Consider the following 24,213-nt stretch of genomic DNA (forward strand, 5'->3'; position numbering starts at 1 on the left):
TAAAAAAAAAAAAAAAAAAAATAATAAAAAAGCCAAATCAAGCTCTTGCCTAACAAGACACAAATCTTGCCTGCAAGACCAAGATGAATCAAGTCAGAACATTGCCAATTTTATCTTGGGAGGAGGAAGGAGTACAGTGGTTTTAAACCTTCTAGATCAGTAGCTGGATCAGGGAGAAAAAAAAAAAAAATCAGTCAGATAGGAAACAGAGCATTCTCCTGAACAGATTATGCTAAGAAATTGCTCTGGAGTTACTGCTCCAAGGCTGTGAGCAGAAACAGCAGACTCAATTGCTGGGAAAAAACAAAACCAAAAACCAAAACCAAAAACCAAACCCTAACAAATTGCCAAAAAACTGAGAAGAGAGATCTTTGTCATTAATCGGTTAGGAACAGTGCATAATTATAAGATTTATAAGAAGTAAATTTGGAATGCCTTTGCATGGATGACAGAAACCTTAGTATTAATCACTGCTCGTATGGAAGGGAAAAGGTCACAGCTAAGGCTAGCCAGTTTTTTTTCCCCCTAAGGGTCGAATGAAAGGCCAGACCATGTCTCTGGGAATTCATCATCAAAACGGTACCGGACCGTCTTCTCCATCCTAAACCCAGTGGGCAAGACAGGCGACCCCTCAGCTGCCTGCCAGGAGCCAAAGTTCCCTGGAGGAGCGATCTCCCCGCTCCCTCGGCACCGGGGCCGGCGGGGCTCCGCTGGCATCTGGCTGCTGCCCAGGTCACCCGGAGCCGCTAAGCACTGCCCTCGTCCCGGCCAGGGGACAGGACCCGCTGCGGGGGCAGCTGGGGATCTGCCCGGAGCCTCAAGGAGAGCGGCGGTGCCCGGGGACGGGGCGGGGGGTAGCGCCCGCCCTCTTCCCTCCCTCTTTCCTTCCTTCCCACCCCCGTGACTCACCCGCCGCTCCCGGCGGCGACAAGCCGCCAGCGCCGGAGTTACCGCCCCGGCCCGGCGCTCCCCAGGGGCCGCCCCCCACCCTCCCCGAGCGGGCGGGTCGGGCAGGGCGCTGCCTCTGAGGGACGCGTCACCCCGCAGCCCTCGAAATAGCTCAGCAGGAGGGGCGGCGGCGACAGATCTCTCCCCGTCCGTCCTCCCGTCCCGCCCGCGCTGCCCCTCCGCACCCCCGACGCCCGGAGCGCACCCCCGGGGCGCGTCCCTGCGAGCACCGGCGCTCCCCGCCCTGCCCCGTGTCCCCCGGCCGGACCCCCCCCCCCGCCCCGGGCTGCGCCTGCGCGCCCTCGCCGCCCGCGCCCGCTGCGGCCGCCCCGCCCCACTGATTTGAATATGCTAAGAAGCGGTTATCGGGGCCCTATGGTGGAGCCGGGAGGCGGTCACATGGGACGGGGACGTGTCCTTGAGGGGCGGGGCCGACCTACCCAGGCTGCCTTAAAAACGGGAGGCGAGCGAGGAAGCGCCTCAGTCAGAGCGAGAAAGTGCCGGGGTAGCGGGGCTGCGGCTGCTCCGCCTGAAACTTCTGAGTAACATCAACAGGGGGAGGGGAGGGCGGGCGGCGGTGGAGGAGGAAGGTGGTGGTGGGGGGAAGGTTAGCCAGCAGCGCAGCCCTATCCGCCTCTCCCTCATAAACCAGCCTGTGTTGGGCTGAGCAGGCCCCTCACACAAAGGAGGGCAGGGCAGGCAGGGCTGCCCCCCCTTCCCCCCCGCCTCGGCAGAGGGGCAGCGGGGAGGCGCCCTTCCCCGTGCACAGCACTCACAGCCACTTACTCCTCTCCCGTCCCCCGTCTTCTTCTCTCTCTCCCCCTTCCCCTCACCTCCCCCCACGGTTCTCCCCTCAGCCCCCCGCCCGCTGTCCATGTAGCGTCCGGCCGCCGGCCCCTCCGCACTATGCCCATCTTACTCTTCCTGATAGACACGTCCGCCTCCATGAACCAGCGCACCCATCTGGGCACCACCTATCTGGACATAGCCAAAGGCGCTGTAGAGACTTTCATGAAGGTACCGGGCTCTGCCTTGCGAGAGGAGGCGAGAGAAAGCGAGCGAGAGTGGCTGCGCGGGGAGGGGGCGGCAGGGAGCGGGGGGCTGCCTGGGCTGGGGGCGCGGGGTGAGGGCGGGCGGGAGCGAGCGAGAGAGTGCGTGTGTGTGCGGGGAGGGAGGGGAGGGGAGGGCCGGGCCGAGCCGGGGGGCTCCGGCGGCGGCGCCGCCTCTCGGCTCACCCTCTGCTTTGTCCCCCGCGCCGCAGCTCCGAGCCCGGGACCCGGCCAGCAGGGGAGACAGGTACATGCTGGTCACTTTCGAGGAGCCGCCCTACGCTATCAAGGTAACCCCCGCTCACCCCCCCGTCCTCCCCGGCCTCCTTCCGGCCCGTCCGCCCCCCGCCCGCCTCGCCCCGGCTGCCGGCGGTCCGGGGAGCGCGGCACACACGGGCTCCGGCGGCGGCGCTGACATCAACATGGCCGACGCTTTTCCCCTGTGCGGTGTGTGCGAGCAGCAATGAACTGTGGGGGATATTTATTCAACTTGGGAGAAGTGACAGCAACTCCAAGGAGAGTTCGGCTGGGAAGGGGCGAGCCGGGGAAAGGACCGACTTGAGCCCGGAGAGCCCCGGACTCGGAAGGGGACGGCACTTCCCTGGCCCCGCCGCGGCGGGGGGGGACGCGCCGCGCGGGGGAAGGGGGCGGTGGGTCCACATGACACCGGACGGTGAACCTGTTGGAGGTCGCTGCACAGCGCAGTTGGCTCCCATCTGGGCAGGGCTCTGGGACGGTGTTGTAAATAACTCTAAGGTTTGGGCACCCGTGTCCTCGAAGAAATTTGTCCCGTGGAACAAAGCAAAATGCTCATTTGCTAAAAGTGGAATTCTAAGGATTAAGACAAGTTCATAATTTCAGGCTTTTTGGAGCAACATCAAATACTAACTTCTGAGGTGTTTTATTATTATTTGTAGTGAGCTGCATGCAGCAGGGAAGGCTCTTTGTAGCCTAACAGGAAAGCAAAACTCATATCTGCAGAATAAATCTTTTCACGTTTCCCTTTGCAGGCTGGCTGGAAGGAAAACCATGCAACGTTTATGAATGAACTGAAAAACCTTCAGGCTGAAGGACTTACGACTCTTGGCCAGTCCCTAAGGACAGCTTTTGATTTATTAAATTTAAATAGATTAGTAACTGGCATAGACAACTATGGGCAGGTAGGTTGACTGTTACTAGGTGGAAAAATCTTAAAACACAAACTTCCTAGAAACAGCAATTAGCTAGTTGTCCAAAGTGGCATCTTCATGGAATATTCAATATGGGGGCTTCTTTAAAAAGTAAGCAGAGCTCGGCTAGCTTGAAGAAATACAGCTAGTGAGTTTGGTACCCAACTTTTTTTGTTCTTTAATTTCAGTCGTTGCTCAGTTTTGAAGCTGCGATACAGCCTCCAAGTTGACCTTTTCAGTTCAAATTTTTCCTTTTTTTGTCGAGTCTGTGTTTGGTACCATAGCTGGTGAGACTGATAGGGTTATGAAAACTTAGCTTTCTCCATACAGTGCTGAACAGTTTAGGAGATGAGCCATTTTTCTAACAACACTGCATGTCCAAAAGTACTGGAAGGAGCGCTTTTTCAAAATGCATTCTTTCCAGTGAGTTTACCACAACATTTCTCTGCATACATGTATTTTTATGAACCTGTCTGTTGTATCAGAGCCTTGAGAAGCTGTGCTTTTTTAATTTCTCTATTTCAGCTATCCCTTTAAAACAGGAGTTTTTTGGTGTGGGCCAGCATTGTCATGCTCATTAGTATGAGCTGCTAAAATACAGACATTGTAGGTTAAATGTGTGCCTTAGGACTCAGAGTTCTTTCTGCTGCTGGATCAAAGCCTGGATTTGTTTCACATGAAGGATGCTACTAGTACTTTTCATGTGGGGCATGCCAACTTGAATCTCCCCTTATTGTTTGTTATTCTCATGTAATTCTCTGTCCTCTATCTGAGGATTAGTACTTATTACTGCTCTCCGTATTTAACATGGGAATGTGATTGTGAACAAAAGTCCCCCTTCTTCCCTCACTATTTCCCAGTCTAAGCAGAGTTTGTGATAACATGCCACATGTGTTTATGAAGGAAATGTGTCATGCTGCATGGTATGGCTTTACTGTGACATGATCAAGTCAGCCTAAACATTTTAAAAATGCCTGTTTAGTGATGAAACTTCAAAAAAGGGCTAGTTCCACACATGAGGTTTTTTTCCTATGGTCATCTGATGTCCTCATACATCTGTGTGTAATTTTCCCATTTTTCTGGTGTTTTTGTTTAGTTATAGGAGCTATATTCTTGAACACTTAACCCCTGTAGGCCCATACACAAAATATTGCTCTTTCCCATGGCTAGTGATAATTATTCTAATTAAACCTATGTCAAATAATTTGCTCTAAGTGAGCCAGCTGTGCTCAACTACTCAAGTGGGCAGTTGAGTTGCCATTATTTTTTTGACTCACTAGTAGTGTTCATTACTGCAAGAGCTGCTCTTTTGACTGTGAAGCAAAAGAGCAGCTCTTTTTCTTTGTCTGATCTGTTTGGGTTGTTTGTCTCTCTGGGCTTGAACCCCCTGTCACTTAAGCACATTTTTGCTCTATTCCACATGTGGAGCTGGCTGTTGAAGAGGTATTCACAATGTGCAGTCAGGTGACTAAACAAATTCTAACTCTTTTTAGCATCTGCAAAAATAGATGACTACTGCAAGTGGCTGGTTATTGCTGCTGAAGTCAAAGGTTCCCATTTTGGCTAGTCTAACCAAAATAGCACTTTTTAAAAAAATATATCAAATTCTGCAACATTTAACTGATCCTTCAGCATTTGCAGGATGAGCTCTAGGGCAGCTAATTGTCTTCATCTTCTCATTGGTCTTTAAAACTATGGCTTGGTAGCCTGTCATCATCCTGTTATTCTTGTCTACCTCCTAAAATTTAGTCCAGACAAATCAGTGTTTAACCATACATAATATGAGAAACTTAAGAATCCAGGAAAATAAAAGTGGTCAGAATGGTCAGTTGCATTTTAAATGGTTTTCACTCAGAACATAAACTGCTGATTAACTTTTTTCTAAAGCAGCTACAAATACTAACCCTATAAAAGAGTAGTTAGCTGAAATTTAGCAGGCAGATATTTGAAGACTGCGTATATTAGAATAAGAGAAGATAACTTTGCAAAAATTAGCAACATTCAGACCATCTTAGGTGTGCTATTTGACATAATAAAATCCAAACTTATTAATCTTCTGTGGGAAATTTCTCTGGCTAAACATCTTTCAACTGTCATGCTTGTATTTTGGTGTATTGACAAACTTCTAAGATACTTGGCCAAGATCCACTTGTTACACAAAAGCGAATTGTAAACCAGACTTTCTTACACATGCTAATGACAAGACATGATACAAGCCTGATGGGATTGTCTGGTTATGTCTCCACCAGTGACATCTTGTACCCCTGCTGAGTGCAAACTGTTGTTTTAAATGGCAGAGTGACTCAGTATGCTCCATTTCTTTCAGAGTTGACCAGAGTTCTCCATCAGCTGACCTTCTGAACAAGAATGATGGCTGAAGGGTCATTCTGGAGTTGGGGAAAATCTGCTTCATATTTCCTTGCTACTTAAATGTTTGGATTTTTATTATGAGTCTTTATCATACTGCATATGCAATGATTGAGTTACCATGTGATCAGCTGATCACAGGATTCACATTTGGATCTTTAAGGACACTGTCAACACACTTAAATTGTCAAAAACCTGGAAGATTTTTTTCATAAGCTAGTTCTGATATAAATGCTATGATAGGGGCTTTATAAATATTTTGTCTTACTGAGGAGTTGCTAGATCCAATTGTTTTGGAGGCTTTTGTTAAGAAAAAATGATTTTGAAAAGTACACATTTTAAGGTGGCTGTTCCTTTTGCAGCAAGTTCAGATTGGTAATTTCAGTATTTTACTCCTTGGATCCAATAGCTTTTTTCCCCTTTAGTATGCTTTGTGGTGATTATAGCAGAAGAATAAACCTTCAAATAGGGTGTCAGCTTTAGCATTCACTAAAAATAGTGATCCTTTTCACCTTCTGCATTTTTATGGAGAGCTTAGGGAAAAAAATACAGCATTTGGATGTCTCCAGGAAGAAGTCAGTTTAAACACACTAAATTCAGTAAGAGTTTGTCACATCACACAAAATATTGTACTTCATTAGCCCAGTTTACACTTAGATAATTGACTCCTTATTTTCTCCAGTTCAGCTTTTCCATTATTTCAGGTAGTCTGAAATACCCAGCCTTTTACTGGCAGGTTTTTTGTCCTCTTGAAGTACACTCTCAGCTCTTTTAACTGTGGCTTGTTCAGCAGGACATGAGTAGTCACGATTTAACCAAATAATTTTGAGTATAGCAAATGGGCAGCTTGTTATAGTTCATAGAAAGGTTAAATACTGATAGATGTTTCTGTGGAAACAGAAAGCATTCAAAATGTAGCTGCCGTTATGGTAGAGTGAAAATGTAAACAAATGGTTGAAATAAACCATCAGCTTCAGTTACTTGCAGTTTGTAGTGAGGTTTTTAAGCCTAAGCACTGAATCTGAGGTAGGTAAAATACGTATCAATGGTGTTTTGATACTCACCTGCCAAAGACCAACATAGCTCTACCAAAGCTGGAATCTGATGGATGTTTGAAATTGTCCAAACTCTGATTTATTGATACCCTGTGTGTTTCATGTTGCCTGTTATTTGTGAAATGCTGAAAGTCTCTTACTGTTTTTTTGGCAGTATAGCATAGAATAAGGTTTGAGAGGATAAAATACACTTAACTGAATGGATTTCAAAGTATTTTTAATATTTTTTTAGGGTGAGATTGCTTTAATACTGCATATAGGAAGTGCTTTTCAATAATATAAGCTTTTAATGAGTTTTTAAAATCTCACTAGAGTATCTTGCACATTTTTCAGCAGGATTACTACTGCTATGAGATGAGTTTAACTTTTAAATGAATCTAATGTAACAAAAGCACATGCTAACTTAGTTGCTCTGAAACAGAAAAGTCAATGTGTCTAATACAAATGGATTTAGACTAGGCATTTTTCATTCACAGTGATGAATGAGATGCTGCCTGGATTTAGATTAGCACAAGAAACACCGGGTGGCTTACTAGGCTGTGTACAGTCCTGGTGAAAGCCTTTTATTCTGTAGTGTATATCACATATGAGCAGAAGCATAACTAGAATCTTCTGAGGAAAAAACTAAAATCCAAATAAAATTCAACTGATAAAGCATATTTTGGGAACTTAAGAATATACTCAGAGCTGGAAGTTGGAAGGTATCGTGCATATGATGGCATTGTTTTTAAATAAGTTTTTTCGAAGTGTTGTGGTCATGCCAGGTATGACCATCAAACAACACAATCTTAGGTTAACTGCCACTTGATAGTTCTTAGTATAGGTTTAGATCCATTTATAGCTACAGTGCTGAATTGCTGATGTGTTCCCACAGTAAAATGGCATTGGTCTGTAGAGTTCAGGGTGGTTTGCCACAATGGCATAAATACTGTAGTACTCCAACTACAGTAAACAGTGTACCTAGGAGGTAATGTCTAATCATACTTGTAGACACAAGACAACTTTAAGTCACACATTCTAGGCTGACTGCTTGCTTATATGCTTGTCTAGAATCTCCTGAGCTTATAAAACCACAAAAAAAGGGAAAGAAATACTGCTCCCTAACATGGACTACATTATGCTTCTGCAGTGATATGTTCTGTTTTCTTTAAATTGTGGAACAGTTTTATTTTCCCGAGACTTTTGAGGATTGTTACTGGATTTTGTTACTCTCAAAAGTCAAAATACTTTGAAGTATGTCTTTTGTCTTGGTATTTTGAGATCATAATGCACTGCACTGAAATGGCCTATGCTGCATGTGCCTCCAAATTTGGAACCAAAGTTTAGGTTAGCGTTTCCTGCTTTGTCATGCTGGCACAGTTGCACATGCAGTTTGCTTCTCATGTTGGTAGAGGCAGAGATTTACACTTCCAGAGTAGCTCTCCTGGTCTCTTTTTTTTCCCCCCTCACCCAAGAAAACCAAATAGGAGAATTTCAGACAGTAGTAAACATCGTAAGTGTAATAATGGTAGAAATATGAGAGGCTTTCTCACAGTCTCATGTTTTCTGTGGAATGGCAATGGATTTAACATGAACCTGTGTGCCTGCTGATGTCAAATACCTGTATGCGAAGTGCTGGTAAAAATGAATCCTTCTCATCTGCTGTGTGATGAAATGAAGCATATTGGTTTGAACTTACACCTTTTAGACCATAACCTTTAAACATGCTGTCCTTGTTTTAGAACACCGTCTAGTGAGATCTACAGCCGGCACTGTTAGGGTGGTTTTTTCACATTGTGATGTGGAACTGCTTGCCCTTTAGCACTCCCAGCACAGCAATGTTCAGCAAAAGTCTTAAATGTTTTTAAAATCACTTGTCTAGTTCCAATCCAGTATGTTTTTAAAGAATTTGAACCTTTCATGAAGTACTTCATTTTTTCCAGTGAAAACATTTTCATCAATCTGTTCCAGTAGCAGAAAGAGGATACTTCAAACAAATGTGATTTGGAAGGGGCAGTGCCATAACACGTTCATTCATAATTTATTTGCATACACTGTGCATTTTGTCCAGCTACATTGAACAAATACAGAATATGTCACTGGACTCACATAGAGCACTGATGGTGTTTTCTGATGCTCAGTAAATACAGAATGAGTGAAAAGTGGACATCTCTATTGCAACAGTTCTGCCCTCCCAGCTTTGAATCCCTGAATGCCATCTTGATTGTGTACATCTTCTGTAAGGCATACTCAGCCTAGATCTCTGCTCTGGAACTTGTGGCCTCTCATGGGTTCATAGTTGCACTAGCCTTGCTTCAAGTTGTGTGACTTCATGTAGTAAAATAAATCAGTGTTTGATAGTGAGATTAATAAACTGGACTGAACTCTGGTGGTTCAAAATTGGTTTAGAACAGCCAAGTAGCTCCTGCTGTTGTGGTGGTAAGCTCCAGGAAGGAATTGTGGGGGAGTCTTTGGGAAGTTATTCTGAAGAATTGCTCTGTGTTCATAGGTCAATAAGCTACTTTTAGTCAGTTTATCAGTACTCTGGATTATTAACCCCCTAATTTGTGGGGAGATTTTTGTAAACAAGTCTGTCTCTTCTTCTTGGTGGTGTGTATTTTGGTTATGTTTTTTCCCTCTAATTAGTGAGTGGGCAACTGTAGGATTTGTTACCCTTCTCCAGCATTATGGAGAATAGAGGCCTGACTTAGTCTGAATTGCACTGACTGAGCCAGAACCAGCTGTGTAAGGTCATTGCTGTGAAGCAGAAAGGCTTCTCTAATTAGGGACTTGATCCAGGGCTTGGCAAGGTCAGGTTTTTTTTGGAATAAAACATTCAGAAATATTTTTAGGAAATAAAACCAAAATCGGCTTAAACTCAGAGTAATTGGAGCTGACTTTAAGGTTATGTTTGGTATGGATTGTGTTAATTTATTTTTCTTAGAAAAAGTTTATAAAGGCTCAAATAGAACCTATTTTTAGCAGCTCATTGCTATGCTCACTCAAATAACTTCAAAAACTCCTGTAATTTATTGGCTGATTATCCAATTTCAGATGATTCCAGTAGTGATGCATTTATTAATCTGTAACTAACTGATAAGGTGCATCTTTTTCTCTAAGTTGCCTTAAAAATAAGATAAAAGTTGTGATTGCAGTTGATTTTGCTGCTTAGGTAAATCATTTAATTTCATTTAAGAAAGAGTTAAAGTTCTTCACCTTCTGGCATTATACATCTGTCACATCAGTACTTAAGTGTTTCAAATGTTAGTGGCATTTTGCGCTTCATTTTAATGAGGTTTTTCACTGTTTAGTTACGTGCTGGAATTCATTATGTATAAAATACCTGTTCTATGCATGTTTTGTTTTTTTTAACTGTGATGTAACTGTGAAAGATTGAAGGACTGAATTGTTTTTGAAACTTACCAAGGAGCTAATCTAAATTGGAACACTTACTAGTTAATCAAGAAATTATCACTTATATAATGTGATATTTAAAACTCAATTAGATCTGTTCTTAAAGAAAGAGGACAAACCTATGTATTAACCTGTGATTTTTGAAACTGTGACTTACTAATGTTGGGACCTCTCTGATTTAGGCACATGAAAGTATCTTGAGGTTTTAAGTTTGAGGTCTTAGTAAATCTACTATGTATTCATCATTCCTTTCTTGTTCAACATGAACAGAGTCTTAAACGGCTTCCTTAACACATGCCTTCTGTTTTCACATGTGTATTATTCGGTATGGAGATTGTGTATTCCAAAATTGCATTGAAACTCATTTTCAGGCTGCTTTGAGTTGCCTCTTTTGTTTTCTTGCTGTTAGTTTTGGTTTTGTTCTTGGCACAAACTTTCTGAGGGAGTTCCAAAATGACTGAAGTTGTGCAATTAAATAGTCTTTAAGCAGTTCATTCGGTGCCAGACTTGGAAACTCAACGTGTAAAGTTATGAGCATCTATAAAAATGATACTAAGCACAGTGAATTTTCTTGTGGCATGTTTCAGGATGGATATGCAATGAAATAATTACCTATAGAACACAAACTTGCAATCTTTAGCAGAGCAAGCAGTTGATGTAAAATTCTGTGACTTCGTTTTTGAAAATGAGTTTGTTGTCTCTTGTGGAATTCAGATAGGTGTTTTGTCTCTAGCATTTCAAATTACAGCAGTGATATCTGACTGGATCTTTGTTTTTTGCTGGTTAGCTTTCATTGGACATGGCTAGTTTAAGGTGATGTGTTTGGAGGTTCAGTAGTTAATTGAAGTCATAAATGGCTATTTTAAAAAAGATTTTTTGGAGATAATGCCTAGGTCCAAAATAACAAGGAGCAAATGACTTGTTTTTGTTCCATTTATTTTTCTCAATATTTTAAATTTCCTTTTCTTAAATGGAACTTAGGTAGCCTGTGTTATAGACATAATGGTTGTTTCAAGAATTCTTCCTTAGTTCTGTAACTGATGTGCTGAGGAGTTTGATCTCTGGCTCAGCCTTAGGAAAAGTCTGCTGTTACAATTGTGTTTGGCTTTGAAAGTCTTTTGCTAACTGATTTTTCTTTAAATTTTTTTATTTATGTCTATAACTTAATTTGTTCCTGGTTGCCTGATGCAGAAAGCTTCATGCCACCAAACAGTGGTATGTACAAACACTGTGTGAGCAAAAATTATTTCATTTGCTCCTAATCCGTAGTGCTAGTAAGAAATGAAACTGAAACCATGTAACTGCCCTGTAATCCTACATAAGTATTCCAGTTAAGAAATTGTGACTAGCCCATGTCTTGGACATTGTAGTAACTCTTAGGTATTTGTTATGTAGTTAACTAAATAATTGTCTACAGCGTGGGAAATTAATTTGCCTTCAGTAACTTTGCTGTAGTCTATGGAGGAGGACAGCTGAATTTAGGTTTTGTAGTCTTGCCTCATGGAGGAAAGATATTTTTTGGTAGCCATCCTTACTGTAAAATTGTTGCAGTTTTGTTGCCTTTCGGAGTATGAGTGCAGGAGAAATCATTACTGCTTGAAAAGCATTTTCCATTTTTTTGGGGAGGAGGGAGATGGTATGTTAATGGAAGCATGGGTTCAGACCTTGATAAATTCTACTGTGCCTCCTTAAAACTCTATTTTTAAGGTTTTCTCCAAAAGACAAAATAATTTGAGATAGAATACTGAGGGAGGGGGAAGGTTAGCTTCAAAAGCAAAGGGAATGCGTCCATAATACAGTTCAGTGTTCGTGGCTGAGCCTTCCAAAGATGGGCAGTCTGCAGCAAAAAAAGGAAGAAGTGGAATGATAGTATGTGCTTCCATGGTGTCTAAACCATGAACCAGCTGTTGGATTAAACAGATGTTGAGAAATTAGAGTTCAGTGAGGGATTACTTCTTGTTTGTACTTGTACAAGAATATTTAGGGGCTTTAGATACATGGATTTAGACAGGAGGTATTAACTTGTTCCTGTGTGTTTTGAGGTAGTATGCAAATAGAGCATGCCTCAGGTTTATCTTGTTACTCAAAACACCTCCTATGAGGATAGATTTTATTAACTTGTGCCCCCTCTGCTGGCTGGTGTTCCAATTACAAAGTAAAATACAAGTTTACATAGGTGAGGTACTCTCTGATAGGCTATTTTGGCCAAATAGCAGTTTGTAAATGTTGCTTTTATGCAGCTGAAACTACAGCAAAACCCGTGGGAGATTTTGGGAGAATCCATGGTAGTGGCGAGAGTTGGTGTTTTCTAGTACAGTTACTGTTTTGGCCTCAGTCCAGACTCCTTAAGCATTTGTCAAACCTATTTCTTTCCCTCATCCCTGAGTTGAAGAGGTGTGATCTTTTTATTCACCCTGGGTGTGCATATTGTTATATATACAGAGGAGCTAGATCTTTGTGGTTTTTGGGACCACACTTTGGTCTTCTAAAACCTGCTACTATCACCTGCTTTTCTGATAGCAGTTGTTTTCCCCTTAAGATTTAGAGGTCTCTTCTTTTGCTTGTAGTGAGGTGATCTCTCAAATTATCTTTATTAGGTGATGAATTTTCCTGTGTTCTTTCTGAAACCTGTCTGTGGGTGAGGTAGGATTCCCAGCTGCCTAGTGAACAAAAGGCAGAGCACAAGTCCTCCCATCTTGGGTACTGCAGGGAGAGCTAAAGATGTCAGTATTATGACAGAGGATGCTTGTCCATACTGCGGGGGGGGGGGGGGGGGTGTGTGTGGACTAGGTCTAATAGAAAGAGTCATCCTGCTGTCCAGCAGCCATTTCAGAAAAACACTGGCCATTTTTTCTTGGAGATAGTGTAATTTCTGGAATGGGGCTTTCATTAGGTTACTTCATAAGATTCCTCTTTGTGACTGGTGTTGTTGCCTTTGTCATTAATTAGGCATTAAGGGAGATTTCTAGTTTGTATTAAAATTTCTTTTATGGCTTGAAATCTTAACATATTTCAAAACACCCATCCTGTGTAAAACTCAAACTGGTTGGTGTAGCTCTCGTTGAACTTACTTCTGTGACTTCTGAAAGTGATCTTGAAATATATTTGCTCTACCAATATGTGGTCTTCTACTAAAACAGAACTGCTACCACTGCAAAACTGTATTATATTTTGAATAATCAACAGCATCAAGGGAACATATTGAAATCTTTATGGACAGCAAGATAGATGAGTTAGCAACTTTCTTTTGTGCGTGAAGTCCATCTTTGTCAGATCTTAAGCCTGTACAGAATTTGTATGTTCTTCAGCTCTTACTCAGGCTGAAAGCACAGAAGTTTCTCTGACACTGAGGTGCTTCCACTTCAAAGAATCAATTTCAGTTCTAAAACAGACATAGTAAATAAATACAATTACAAAGTTATTTTTATCATGCAGGTTCAGTCAATTAGATAACACTGTGACAGAATTTAGAGCTGCTATATTTTTCAGTCTGGCCACAGAATTATGGTGCTGTTATGGTGGCATATCATGTGAGATGTCAGATTTATCGATGCAAATGTTGTAGTAGAATTGGACTGCCCTTTTTGCACTCCCTCACCTGCAGCATATTCTTCTTGTGTTCTGATAGATCAAAGTTTCACAGTGTGTTTGTGTTAAATATTAGGTGATAGATTAGCTTCATCTGCGAAAACTTCAATTTAAAGACATTTTGCTTCTTACCAAGTACTAGGAAAGAATTTACTGGTCTACCAAAGTTGAAAGCATATTCTTTCCCTAGTACTGTAGCTCATTGCTTGTATATGCATGGTTGTGCTGTGTGTCTACATACATTTAAAAATCCTTAAAGGCAAAGTAATTTTTGTAGAGTTTAATTGCCAGCTATAAATTGACTGAAATACTGTTGTGATGCCAGTGTATTCAGCTTGTGACTTGGGAAACAATTGTGCAAAAGCTTAAAATACACTTGGTTCTATAGAACTTGCCAACTACAGAGATGAATTCTGTGGGGATAATGGAAAATAGCCAAAGCTGCTGAAAGCGTGAGAGGGACAAGTAAGAAGTTGCACAAGATGCTGCAGTTCTTGTGTAACTGATGATCAGAACAGTTGTTAATACCTCTGTGTACTTGACTGATAGTGTTCTGCCTTGAGCAATGAAGGCGAGAGTCTCCAATAAATGTTAATATCTTAGACATTTCATGATTTTGCTAAAGCGTAACTGAAGTTTCTAGGAAACAAAAAAAGTGAAAACCATGGTGGATTTGGACCATCTGTTTTAGTTTGAAATTCAAGCTCAGTGTTTTGATATTTTTAAGCTGTTTATCAGTTAAAAAATAGCTTTAAAACTAATAATTTTTGTCATTCTGACTTTTACATTTCATTTTAAGCTGTTGCTTTTGAACAATGGTTGCTCACAGATTCTCGAGAGCATTTGAGACTCTTGACCTTCTAAATTATAAAAAACTAAGACTGAATTCAAAAATTGATACTGCAATTTTGTATTTCCTGGTCAGATGTCTAAATTTACTGAGAGTTAGGGCTGATACTTTTGAAAATGGAAAGGCTCTGCTGAGATAATGTAATGGGAGATAGATAACAATACAGCTTGCAGAGTTTTGTGATTTACTGAAGTGGAAGTGTACCTTTTAGACACTTGTCGTGATCTCAAAATGCATTTTTTCCAGTTCCTAGTGATATGTTCTATTAAAAAATATGCACTTAAGTTCTGTTCATGGCTATTTTCAGCTTCCAACCTTTCTTGAGCTTCAAGTTTCTGTACTACTAAAAACTTATTTTTGTAGTAGTTGCTTATTTCTAGTGTCATTTCTAGTCTCTGATTTGGTGTGATTTGGTCACATTTCTACCTCATCCATTTCTTCTGTTCTGCAACACTTCTGACTCTGAAATTAATATTTAAATGTGTGCTTTGAGATAACAGTAGTCTTTATCTTCTCTTCCTGCATGTATAATATTGTATACTTGGATATGTAAAGGTCACAATAGGTCTTGAACTGCTTTACCTCTACACTTGGAAGAAGGAAAGAAAATCATCTGTGTATTAATTAGTCACACTGAAATTTGATGCTAAGCTTACTTGCCAGTGGGAGTGAATTCTTAATTGTGGGAGCCTTAACCAGGCAATAATGTGTCTTGATAATTTGATACACTTTCTGGCTTGATGTGAGGTTCTCTCTGAGAGCATCATGCAAGCTGGTGTGGCATGGGATGCCTCTTTCCATGACCCATTGTGAGTGGTGTGGAGCTCAGTGGTGCTCTGTATTTGTCTTATCTGAGCACAGAACTGCTTCAGCTGGAGACCAAGGGAAAGGCAACCAATGCAGCTGAGTTTCTTTGTGTTTGGGAGCAGTCATGAAGCTGTCAAATTGTTCAAATGGAGGTGTTGTGTAATATAAATTCGTTTTAAGGCTTTGAATCTCTTGCTTCCTTTTTAATCAAGCAAAATTTCCCTGGTATTCATGCTGTTTTAAGTAACTTTGTTTCCAAAAGAGGTCTGTAGGGCTTTTTGTTGTCTTGGTGCGCATCTGTCCTTGAAAATGTAGATTGTGAATGAAAAAATCCTCCTTGTACCTTTTTAGAGGGTGATCAGCCATTAAAACCATAGGTGGTTCTTCCTTTTTTCACCACTGCTACAAACTTTCAGAAGGAAAAGCAGTGTGTTGCTTCTGAAATAAATAAAACCTCATGCTGGCTAGCTAGTTATCAGAGTAAGTTGTAAGCAGGCTTATTATTTATACCTTGTAACCCTGAGATGCTTTCCCCAGTGCATTGCAGCATACCTGTAAGCTGCCAAAGAGATGGTAGTGTACACTGTCACTCACAGTTCCTCTGCATAGCCAAAATAATTGGGCTGGAATTAATTACCTATGCATTTACAGTCAATGATGTTGCTATGTATTTTGAAAAATGATATTTCCAAAATTTGTAAATGCTGTTTGTTTTTTTTAAGCGTATTTCTATGGGAAGAGAAATAGAAAGTAATTTGATTGCTGTAGAATTAGATTAATTAGGTAGAAATAAAGTTCTCAACCAATTGTTGACAGAAGTGCTGCAGTTTAGTTAAAAGAACTGGTAAGTCTTTTGGAATTCAATTTTATGATGTCTGACTGTTGAGAGCTTAGATAAATAAGATGGGGTTTTGTTGGAGCAACTGGTTTCAAATGCCTTTGTATAACTAAGGTAGGGGAGCAGGGTCAGCAGAGTCAGTGGTGGTCTTTAAAAAGTAATGACATGGAAATTTTTAGTCAAAAAGTAGTAAATCTCAGTAATAGGCTTTTTTACTGTAATTCTTCCATGATACATTGTAATTATCTTTCTGAAAACAATTGATTCTTAGTGTGTGAGTGACTATCCTTTGTATATGTAAAATGCTTGTGAAATTACAGAAAGTAGCCTGAGAATGAAGACATTCCTTCCTCAGACATGTTTCATATGGAGCTCAAGTGTAGCAACTCTTGTTTCCTTCCTTATAATTTCATGATCATTCTAACACCAGCTGTTTAAGGCTTAAACTTTGGATAGGAAAAAATTGAAATAAAGTATAGTTAAGGGATAAAAAAGTTTTTCAAGATGATGAGGATATCCAGATAAAAGGTGTTGTCAGAGATGGAAATTTTAATACTTGCATTTGAAATTGCACCAGAATATTAATTTAGCATTGGTTATGACATTATAAATATGTTATTTTTGTCAGTTGTCAATTCATTTTTACAGTAATTTAATAGCAATAGAATTCAAGTATTTTTATGGTTAGTATTCATGAGAAATATCATAGTTACAAACTCTGCTTTCTGTATTATTTCAGTGCAATGTAATTGGCTTCCAGCTGATGTTTTGCAGTTGTGGTAAACTATTGGCAAAATAACATACTGTAACTGTTAAGAATTGAATAAGGCTAAATATTCTTAGGAAATTATTTTAATTAAAATGGGGTGTTTTGAGGGTCCTTAAATCCTTTTGAGTAATTGTTTAAATTAAATTATGAAGTAGCTTGGCTTTCATGGGAGAGATTGATCTTTGTTTTAATTTGATTTTTGCTTATTTTTTGTAGTAATGGTATGCTATTAAAAAAGAAATCTTTAATCTTTTTTTTACAAAGGTTTGAGAAAATATTGACCACTATAAATGTGGTGCTGCCACAGTAGTCAAACTGGATGCCCTTCACCAAATATATGAGATTGTTAAATAATAGATCTGTTTGAAGCACAAAATCAGTAGATGATCTTTTATATTTAATGGGTTCTAAAAATGGGTTTAAAAGGTCTTTTAAAACCTGTTAGTTCTCTCTCCATGTTTTTAGAGTAAATTGCAACCGTTCATGAGATAGTTTGTCTTTATAAGCAGAACTAGGCTGCAGGTTTAGTTACATTTTTCTTTGTTTCCTGAGGAAGAAAAATAAGGCCTTGATATTAGCAAGAGAAGAACAGGACATACTAAACAAAAAATCTTGTGGTGACTTTTATTCAGTCCATTATTAACCCTAGGTAGAGTGAAATGTGTTACCAAAGCTGGAGTTGATGTATCTGTGGAATACTTTGGAGTTTTTTTAGAGAGCTCCTAGAGCTGGCACTAGATAAAGGAATGCCAATAACTGGCCTCAAGTTTTTGCTACAGCTAGGCTAGCTGCCTGTCTTGCTGGGATCCTAGAATATCTTGCCTTGTATATGTTTGTCTTAAATGATACATACAGAAAGTTTATCTATTTTATAAGTATTTGTTTCTGAAGCAGATTTTGTGTATGCATGTTGAACCAGTTTGATCAGAATGGGATGGGTGCTAATTATATCAGTCTTAATACATAGAGTAGTAGTTCTTAACCCGGGTGTCATGATCACAAGATACTATGTGAATACTTTACTTGGACACAAAGTAATTAAATCACACAAAATTGGCCTGGAGTAGGGTGAATTGGAAGTACCTTTGGAGGAGGTGGTTGCTTCTCTAAACAGCTGCTTGATTGTCAGAATACATTGCAAGCCTTATTCTTGAAGTCCTGTGTTAACCATTTTTGCTGTTTCTGTATGCATTCATTGAATACAGATATGCTAAGTGTCTGGCATTCCATGGCATGAGTGTAAAAAGGCTAAAAAACTCCTTTGCTGCAATATGTGGTACATGAGAATAAATACCTCAAGCTTTGTTGTTTTGTTAGTTGATATCAGTGGCTATTTAATGACTGAACAGAGTTTGTTACATCATTTTAAGTAACTGCTTTTTTTTCCTCTTAGGGACGAAACCCTTTTTTTCTGGAGCCAGCAATAATTATAACAGTTACTGATGGAAGTAAATTAACTACTACCAGTGGGATACAGGAAGAGGTAAGATCTAATCTCTGCTTACAGTAATGTGTACTAAATATTGTTTAAACATTGATACTGTTTACAGTAGGAGCATAAGTGGCTCCTCAGAAGAATGCTCATTAATAGCTTAAATTTGCTTGTGTCTTGATTAATTTCAAGTAATTTATTTTAATTTCAAGTAATTTTATGCAATAGTACTATGAAAAACCAAATAACTCTTTTTCCTTCATGTAACAGAAACCTGTGGTGCAATTGTTGGTCTGTTAAATAGAATGAGTTGCCCTAAGGAGTTCATGGCTTTTAAAATATGTTAGCAGAATAAATTGATTTCTATAAAGCATATGTGTCCTTAATTGGTCTTGATAGAGGTTTTTTTTTGTATAGACCCAAGTTAAAGTAATGATTTCCCAAAGGATGTTGCCACTAGGGAATGTGTGAAACATGTACTACTCTCACACTGAGTTCTTTAAAAGATTATAATCAAATGAGTAGTCTTTATAATTCAAGGTAAGAACTGAAGAAATATATTCCAAGTTAAATCTGTAGAGCAGTTTAAAATCAAGATCTTGATATATGGAGTAGCCAGTCAGACATCTGGCTAACTCAGAGGTATGGCAAATGCTGAGGCACTGAACTATTTTAACTTACTGGCCCTTTTGAATTCTTTCCTTAAAAAGATGGAAGTGGTAGGGTTGGTCAGGCCAGCTCAGTGCCCATTCCATGCAGTAGTGAAAAAAAAAAAAAAACAACCAAAACAAACTGTAACAAATCCCTAAGTTCATTCCCTTTTCAGGGAAAAGGTTAATATCCGACGGTCCATTTAAAACTTAAGAGGAGAATTCAGACTTTTGCCTGTGCTGCACCACATTTGACTGTACAGATTAACTTGTACTTTGCTGTTCATTAGTTACTCAGATTTCTCCTAATAATGTATTATATTGCATTGTTACAGCACTTACAGAATTTGTCTGTGTGAAAAGTGGTATTTGAGTGGTTTTTGTAATATATATAACTTGAAGAGAGTTAAATAATTGTGTAATTCTGTGTGGACTCCTAACAAGCATAGCTAGTAACTGAAATGGAATTCCTGGATCCATGGTAACAAGTAGGTTATCTGTATGAAATCTTACTTCCATCATACTTTTTTTACCCATTAACTTATTTTCAGATGAATTCTGTGATTGAATGTGTGCAGTCCAAATTACTGAGTAATGTGACACTGATTTCAGAGTCTTCTGCAACATACAGTGCTGTTAGCAGCAGAATACCGTTTTGGGTAATCTTTTAGCTGTGGAAGTCCTTTCTTGAGAAGAATCTCTGTTGTCAGATGACTTGTAAAATCTGGCACTGACATACTGGAGTGAGGAGCACCAAGGTGCTCAGAGAGAAACTCAGTCTCTGGGTAGAGGCTGAGAGCTGGGTTTGTTCAGTCTTCAGAAGAGAAGAGTGGGGAGTGCTTTACCATCCTCTGCAACAGCTAAATGGGACTGGGAGCTTGTCTTTTCCTGGAGGTACCCAGGACTGAGATGAGAGGCAACAGCTGCAAGTTGTCCCCATGGGAAATTCTGATGAGATATCAAGAAAATCTTTAACTGTGTGGGTGATCACACAGTTGTGTGTGATCCAACCATAACTTGGTGTGATCTGATGATATATCAAGAAAATCTTTAGCTGTGTGGTGTGATCAAATTCTGATGATATATCAAGAAAATCTTTAACTGTGTGGTGTGATCCACCACAGTTGTGTGTGATCCAACCACACCAGTGGTTGTGGAGATGGTAAAAGCTACATTGGACAAGACCCTGAGCAGTCAAAAGCCTCTGGACTGTGTAAGCGTCATGTGGTTCTTCTGGTGTATGCAGTGCTATGATTCTGTGTTACATTTCCTTTCATCTTTGTTATTCAAAATGATTAGGTAAGAAAGGTGCATTAGTAGTTAAGCTCTTCATTTTACAACAAGAATCAGGACTTTCATAGCCATCCAGGTTTTTTTTTTTTGTTCCTTTTCCTTTTAATGTGAGTACAACTACATCTTAGTCTTCACAAGAAGACATTTTCCTGGAGCGAGGCAACCATTTGGTCGTACATTCACATCCTTAAACTGTTGTAACTTAGGTTGAGACAAGGGGTTTCCTGGTGCCTGCATAAATCTACTAGACTTGGTTCATGAGCAGTGCTGACTGATAAGCGTGTGTGATAAGTGTGTGCTACAACCAGAGTTTGTGTTGTGATGATGTCAAATCAGGCCCAATGTTACAATTTTGTGATTGTTAATTGCATTCCAGAAATGCAGAATTTGCTCTAATAATAGTGAATTAGCGTGGGTTTTTTTGTTAGAAATAAGCCAATGTAAAGGTGTTCCATTCCTCCAGAAGGTGAAGTGACCACTGTTCTTGCAAGACAAAATGTGAATGCAAGCAGGTTTGAATGCTTTTCCATATGTGTGTACTGGGTATGTGTTTCATACCCAGCAAGGGATATGATTTTTTTTTTCCTTTTTTTGGCCATAGGTGTACTGGTAGAAACATTCTTAACACTATTGCAGAGAAGAGGAACAAAGCATCGAAGGGTCCTACTACTGTCTTTAAGGGATGATCTTTTGTTTTTGTCAGTGTGTGTTCTATTGATCAGAATTTTTCTCAGTTTACCTTGAGTGTCCTTTACAGTTTCCTCTCAAGTTGGACATACAGAAATGAGCTAGAATTAGTACAGGAACACCACCCTGGAGATACGGAAGTTGATTGCTCCTCTTTGGTTCAGTAACAAAGCTTTTTCAATCACTTTGAAATGTCTGTCCTGTTCTTTGGGTTTGACTTCGGGGAGGCTTTTCAGAGTTGGTGTTGGAAGTGATCATATCCCACTGGCTATGTTTTTACTCCTAGCATCGACTGAGGCAGCGTATTTTTAGTTCTTTTAAGGCATATATACAAGATAACCAACAGTGTTGGGCTTTGGTGTTTTGTTGGGGTTTTTTTAGAAAGCTTGTGAAGCCAGCATGGGACCTGGAGGCAAGTTTTCTCAAAGCTTTGTCATTCAGATGAACATTTGCATTCTTACCAATGAAATCAGTTTATCACTATGGGAACACTGTCATTTGCCTTAGTGTGAAGCAGTCAAGCTTAAACCCTGTTTCAGAGCTCTTGCTGAATTCTTCAGATGTCCTGTTCCTATGTGGATTTTAAAACGGCTGTTGCAGATAGAGCCTTGAGCTTCAGTGAGTGCTGCTTTGTCCCTCATGGGTGTGGTCTCTCAGGCTGAAAACAGAATTTATATTGTCTATGCAGTTTTCTCCACCTGCACAAGTCAGTAACACTTTCAGTTCTATCCCTTCTGGTGCTGCTTTTTAATGCATCAGTGCCAGTGAAAAGTGCCAGCATCAATTCTATGTTCTGCATGACTTGTTGACCAGACCCTTCCCTGGACTCACTAGTTTGAGTCAGAACTTGAGGAGGGAATGGGCTCATACTGTTGGCAAGCCATCATTAATTAGTTGGCCTCATGTTATGGATTCCTTATGGAGTGGCTTTTGATTCTGACCTGATCCCTCAAATTCAGTCTTAGCCCTTTCTTCATCTTTCGTTAAGCAAATGTTTAAATGCTTGAAGGGATTTCTTATTTCTCTTCATATTATGAAATAACATATTTTTTGAGTCTTACAATTGCTGAGCTATGTTCTTTTGTCCTCCCTCAACATACTCTCTAAGTAGCATTAAACTTGTCTGCAAGACTGAAATGGAGTTATTAGTGTATTGATACATTCTGATAAATGATTATACAAGCAAAAAGCATGAGCAATGCTGCTTGGTTTCTGTATGTTGCCATTCCTCTGATCTTCCAGTTATGAGAAACTCTTACAGGAAGAATCTGTGATTTTCATGTGACTTCATCCCACAGCTGTTCAGCATTGTCACATTGATCCTTCCCAGAGCTGATCACCTTGCATTGCACTTGTAGCAGTTGTGACAAGTGTCACAACAAGGTTCTGCTTACTGTCAAGATTAATCAGGAACTTGAAATGCTCTATTATGGTTTTTATCATAGTTCCTTCAGTTTTGATTTCTAAACAAGTTCTGCAAAAAATATATGGCAAATATAATTAAATGTATGTCCCCATTCTTTTTTTTATTATTCTTGTTAGCAGCAGTTTTTGGGTTCACAGCACTTGACACTGAGCTCCAAAGCTCTTGGTGTGTAAATTCTTAATGTATAACTATCAGCTTAATGAATACTTGGTGATGGCTAATGATGGCTTTGGAATGGCCAAGTATATCATGTATTGACATGGTGTGTCAGTTGACCTTGATGTCTTTGGGATCTCCTTGAGTTGTCTCTCATGGAAGAACAATGTGTCTTTCTATATGTTATAACTGCATAGGATTGGATGGAAAAAGATGAGAAAACATAATGCTGTTGATAACTGTAAGTAGAGTTTCTCAGTCTGTCAAGAGCTGATGTTCTCAGCTGGGCTTGAATGGTTACCTGTCCTTAGTCCTTCAAGGATGAAAGGCTGCATTTGCTTGGCAGAATGTCAGATGTCTTGTCCTTTTTTTGGGTACCAGAAAAGCATGCAAGGAAGGTTACTTGCCGATAGATTTTTTTTTTTTTTTATTTTTTTGGTACAAGAATAGAAGTTGACTGTAGACATATTTTTGTGTAGTGCCTAGTCTTCTAACACCCTTTTATGAGATGTCCCGAGATGGAGCTGCCTGTTATTACCTGGGTACTAAAGCTTCAGCAGTTCTATTGGTGCCCTTTCTAGTGGATGAGCCTGTATGTGCAGCCACTGCCAGAAGATCATTACTGTCTTTCTCAGACTGCCCTGCCAGTGCAGAGAGTTCTAATGCTTATCTAGCTTTTTTCATCCTAGGGTCTCTAGGATCCTCTTTCCCATCCCACGATTTTAGACTGTGCTGCTTCTCATGGTTGCATAAATGTAGGTAGAAACAAGGACTGAGAAGAAATTAACCTGCTCACCAGTAACTTTGTACTGAAGAGATCTTCTAGAACACTCTTATCTTCCACCCCCTCGTAGTTCTGGAATATTTCAGTTGTTTTAAAGGCAGGGAAGAGTGGCATAAGGCATGCACTGATTGTGTAATAGCATTATCATTGTGACATTTGGGAATGGTCGGGCTTCTGTGTGCTCCTACAAGCCAATGATGAGACAAGACAGCTGGTTGCTAGTACTGAGCTGGGAGGACACGTGTTGTCTATGTGCAGTCACATGTTGAAGACCACAGCTGGTAAATAACCTTCCCTTAGTTAGTTCAGTCTACCTTTATCTTTCATACTAGTTGTTGAGAAAGGAAAATGTGTGCATGCCTTCATGTTAAAATATGCGTGGGGAAAGAAATGAAATGCAAGATGTAGAATTCTAGGCTCATCTTAGTTTCTGCTAGGTATGCAGTTGCTATGGTAATACAATACCAGTTTAAAAAAAGGTAACTGGAGATGACAAGACCAAGTTACTAATGTCTGTGAATGGGGTGATTTGAATCTATAACTTCGCCAGTATATATGTTAAAGGATGTTAAACTTAACTGGAATTAAATTGTTGGAAGGAAGGTGAGGACATTTGACTTGATGATGATTGCTTTGCATTTTGTCTTACAGTTTGAAAACTTCTGATAGTAATATGTGCATAATGCAATGGCCAGCTTCTGACTACTCTTTGGTTTTGGAGTTCTCTCCATATAACTAGCTGAGCTCACGAAATATTTTGTAGCTTGAGGTAAACTGAACTCAGGATACTGTTGGTCTAGGATCTAATAGGATACTTTATATGTATAAATATTCATAGTAAAAAATGTATATATGCTGCCCGAAGGAAAGCAATGCTGTTACATAGGTGTAACAGGTTTGTTTGCAGATCCAATGTACTGTTTGGAAATTGTATATCTTCAGTCAGATCTAA

At 40.1% G+C, this 24,213-nt stretch overlaps 1 protein-coding gene across 2 annotated transcripts in view; it reads left to right on the top strand.

Moving 5' to 3' along the window:
- Nucleotides 1-1,397: 1,397 nt before the first annotated feature.
- INTS6 (integrator complex subunit 6) overlaps nucleotides 1,398-24,213 on the top strand; it is a 39,088-nt gene continuing 16,272 nt past the window's right edge. The window contains exons 1-5 of one of the 2 annotated variants that reach the window (XM_071448538.1): nucleotides 1,398-1,490; nucleotides 1,806-1,965; nucleotides 2,210-2,287; nucleotides 3,008-3,157; nucleotides 18,227-18,316. In XM_071448538.1, the coding sequence (XP_071304639.1) occupies nucleotides 1,855-1,965; nucleotides 2,210-2,287; nucleotides 3,008-3,157; nucleotides 18,227-18,316 (429 nt within the window). In that variant the 5' untranslated portion in view covers nucleotides 1,398-1,490; nucleotides 1,806-1,854. Of the gene's footprint in view, nucleotides 1,491-1,519; nucleotides 1,966-2,209; nucleotides 2,288-3,007; nucleotides 3,158-18,226; nucleotides 18,317-24,213 lie in introns of those variants that run through there. The other variant, XM_071448539.1, reaches the window with a different exon arrangement.

Source organism: Agelaius tricolor, unplaced genomic scaffold (assembly GCF_023055355.1).
Source record: "Agelaius tricolor isolate 1412-34295 unplaced genomic scaffold, bAgeTri1.0.p SCAF_26, whole genome shotgun sequence".
Lineage (NCBI taxonomy): Eukaryota > Metazoa > Chordata > Aves > Passeriformes > Icteridae > Agelaius > Agelaius tricolor.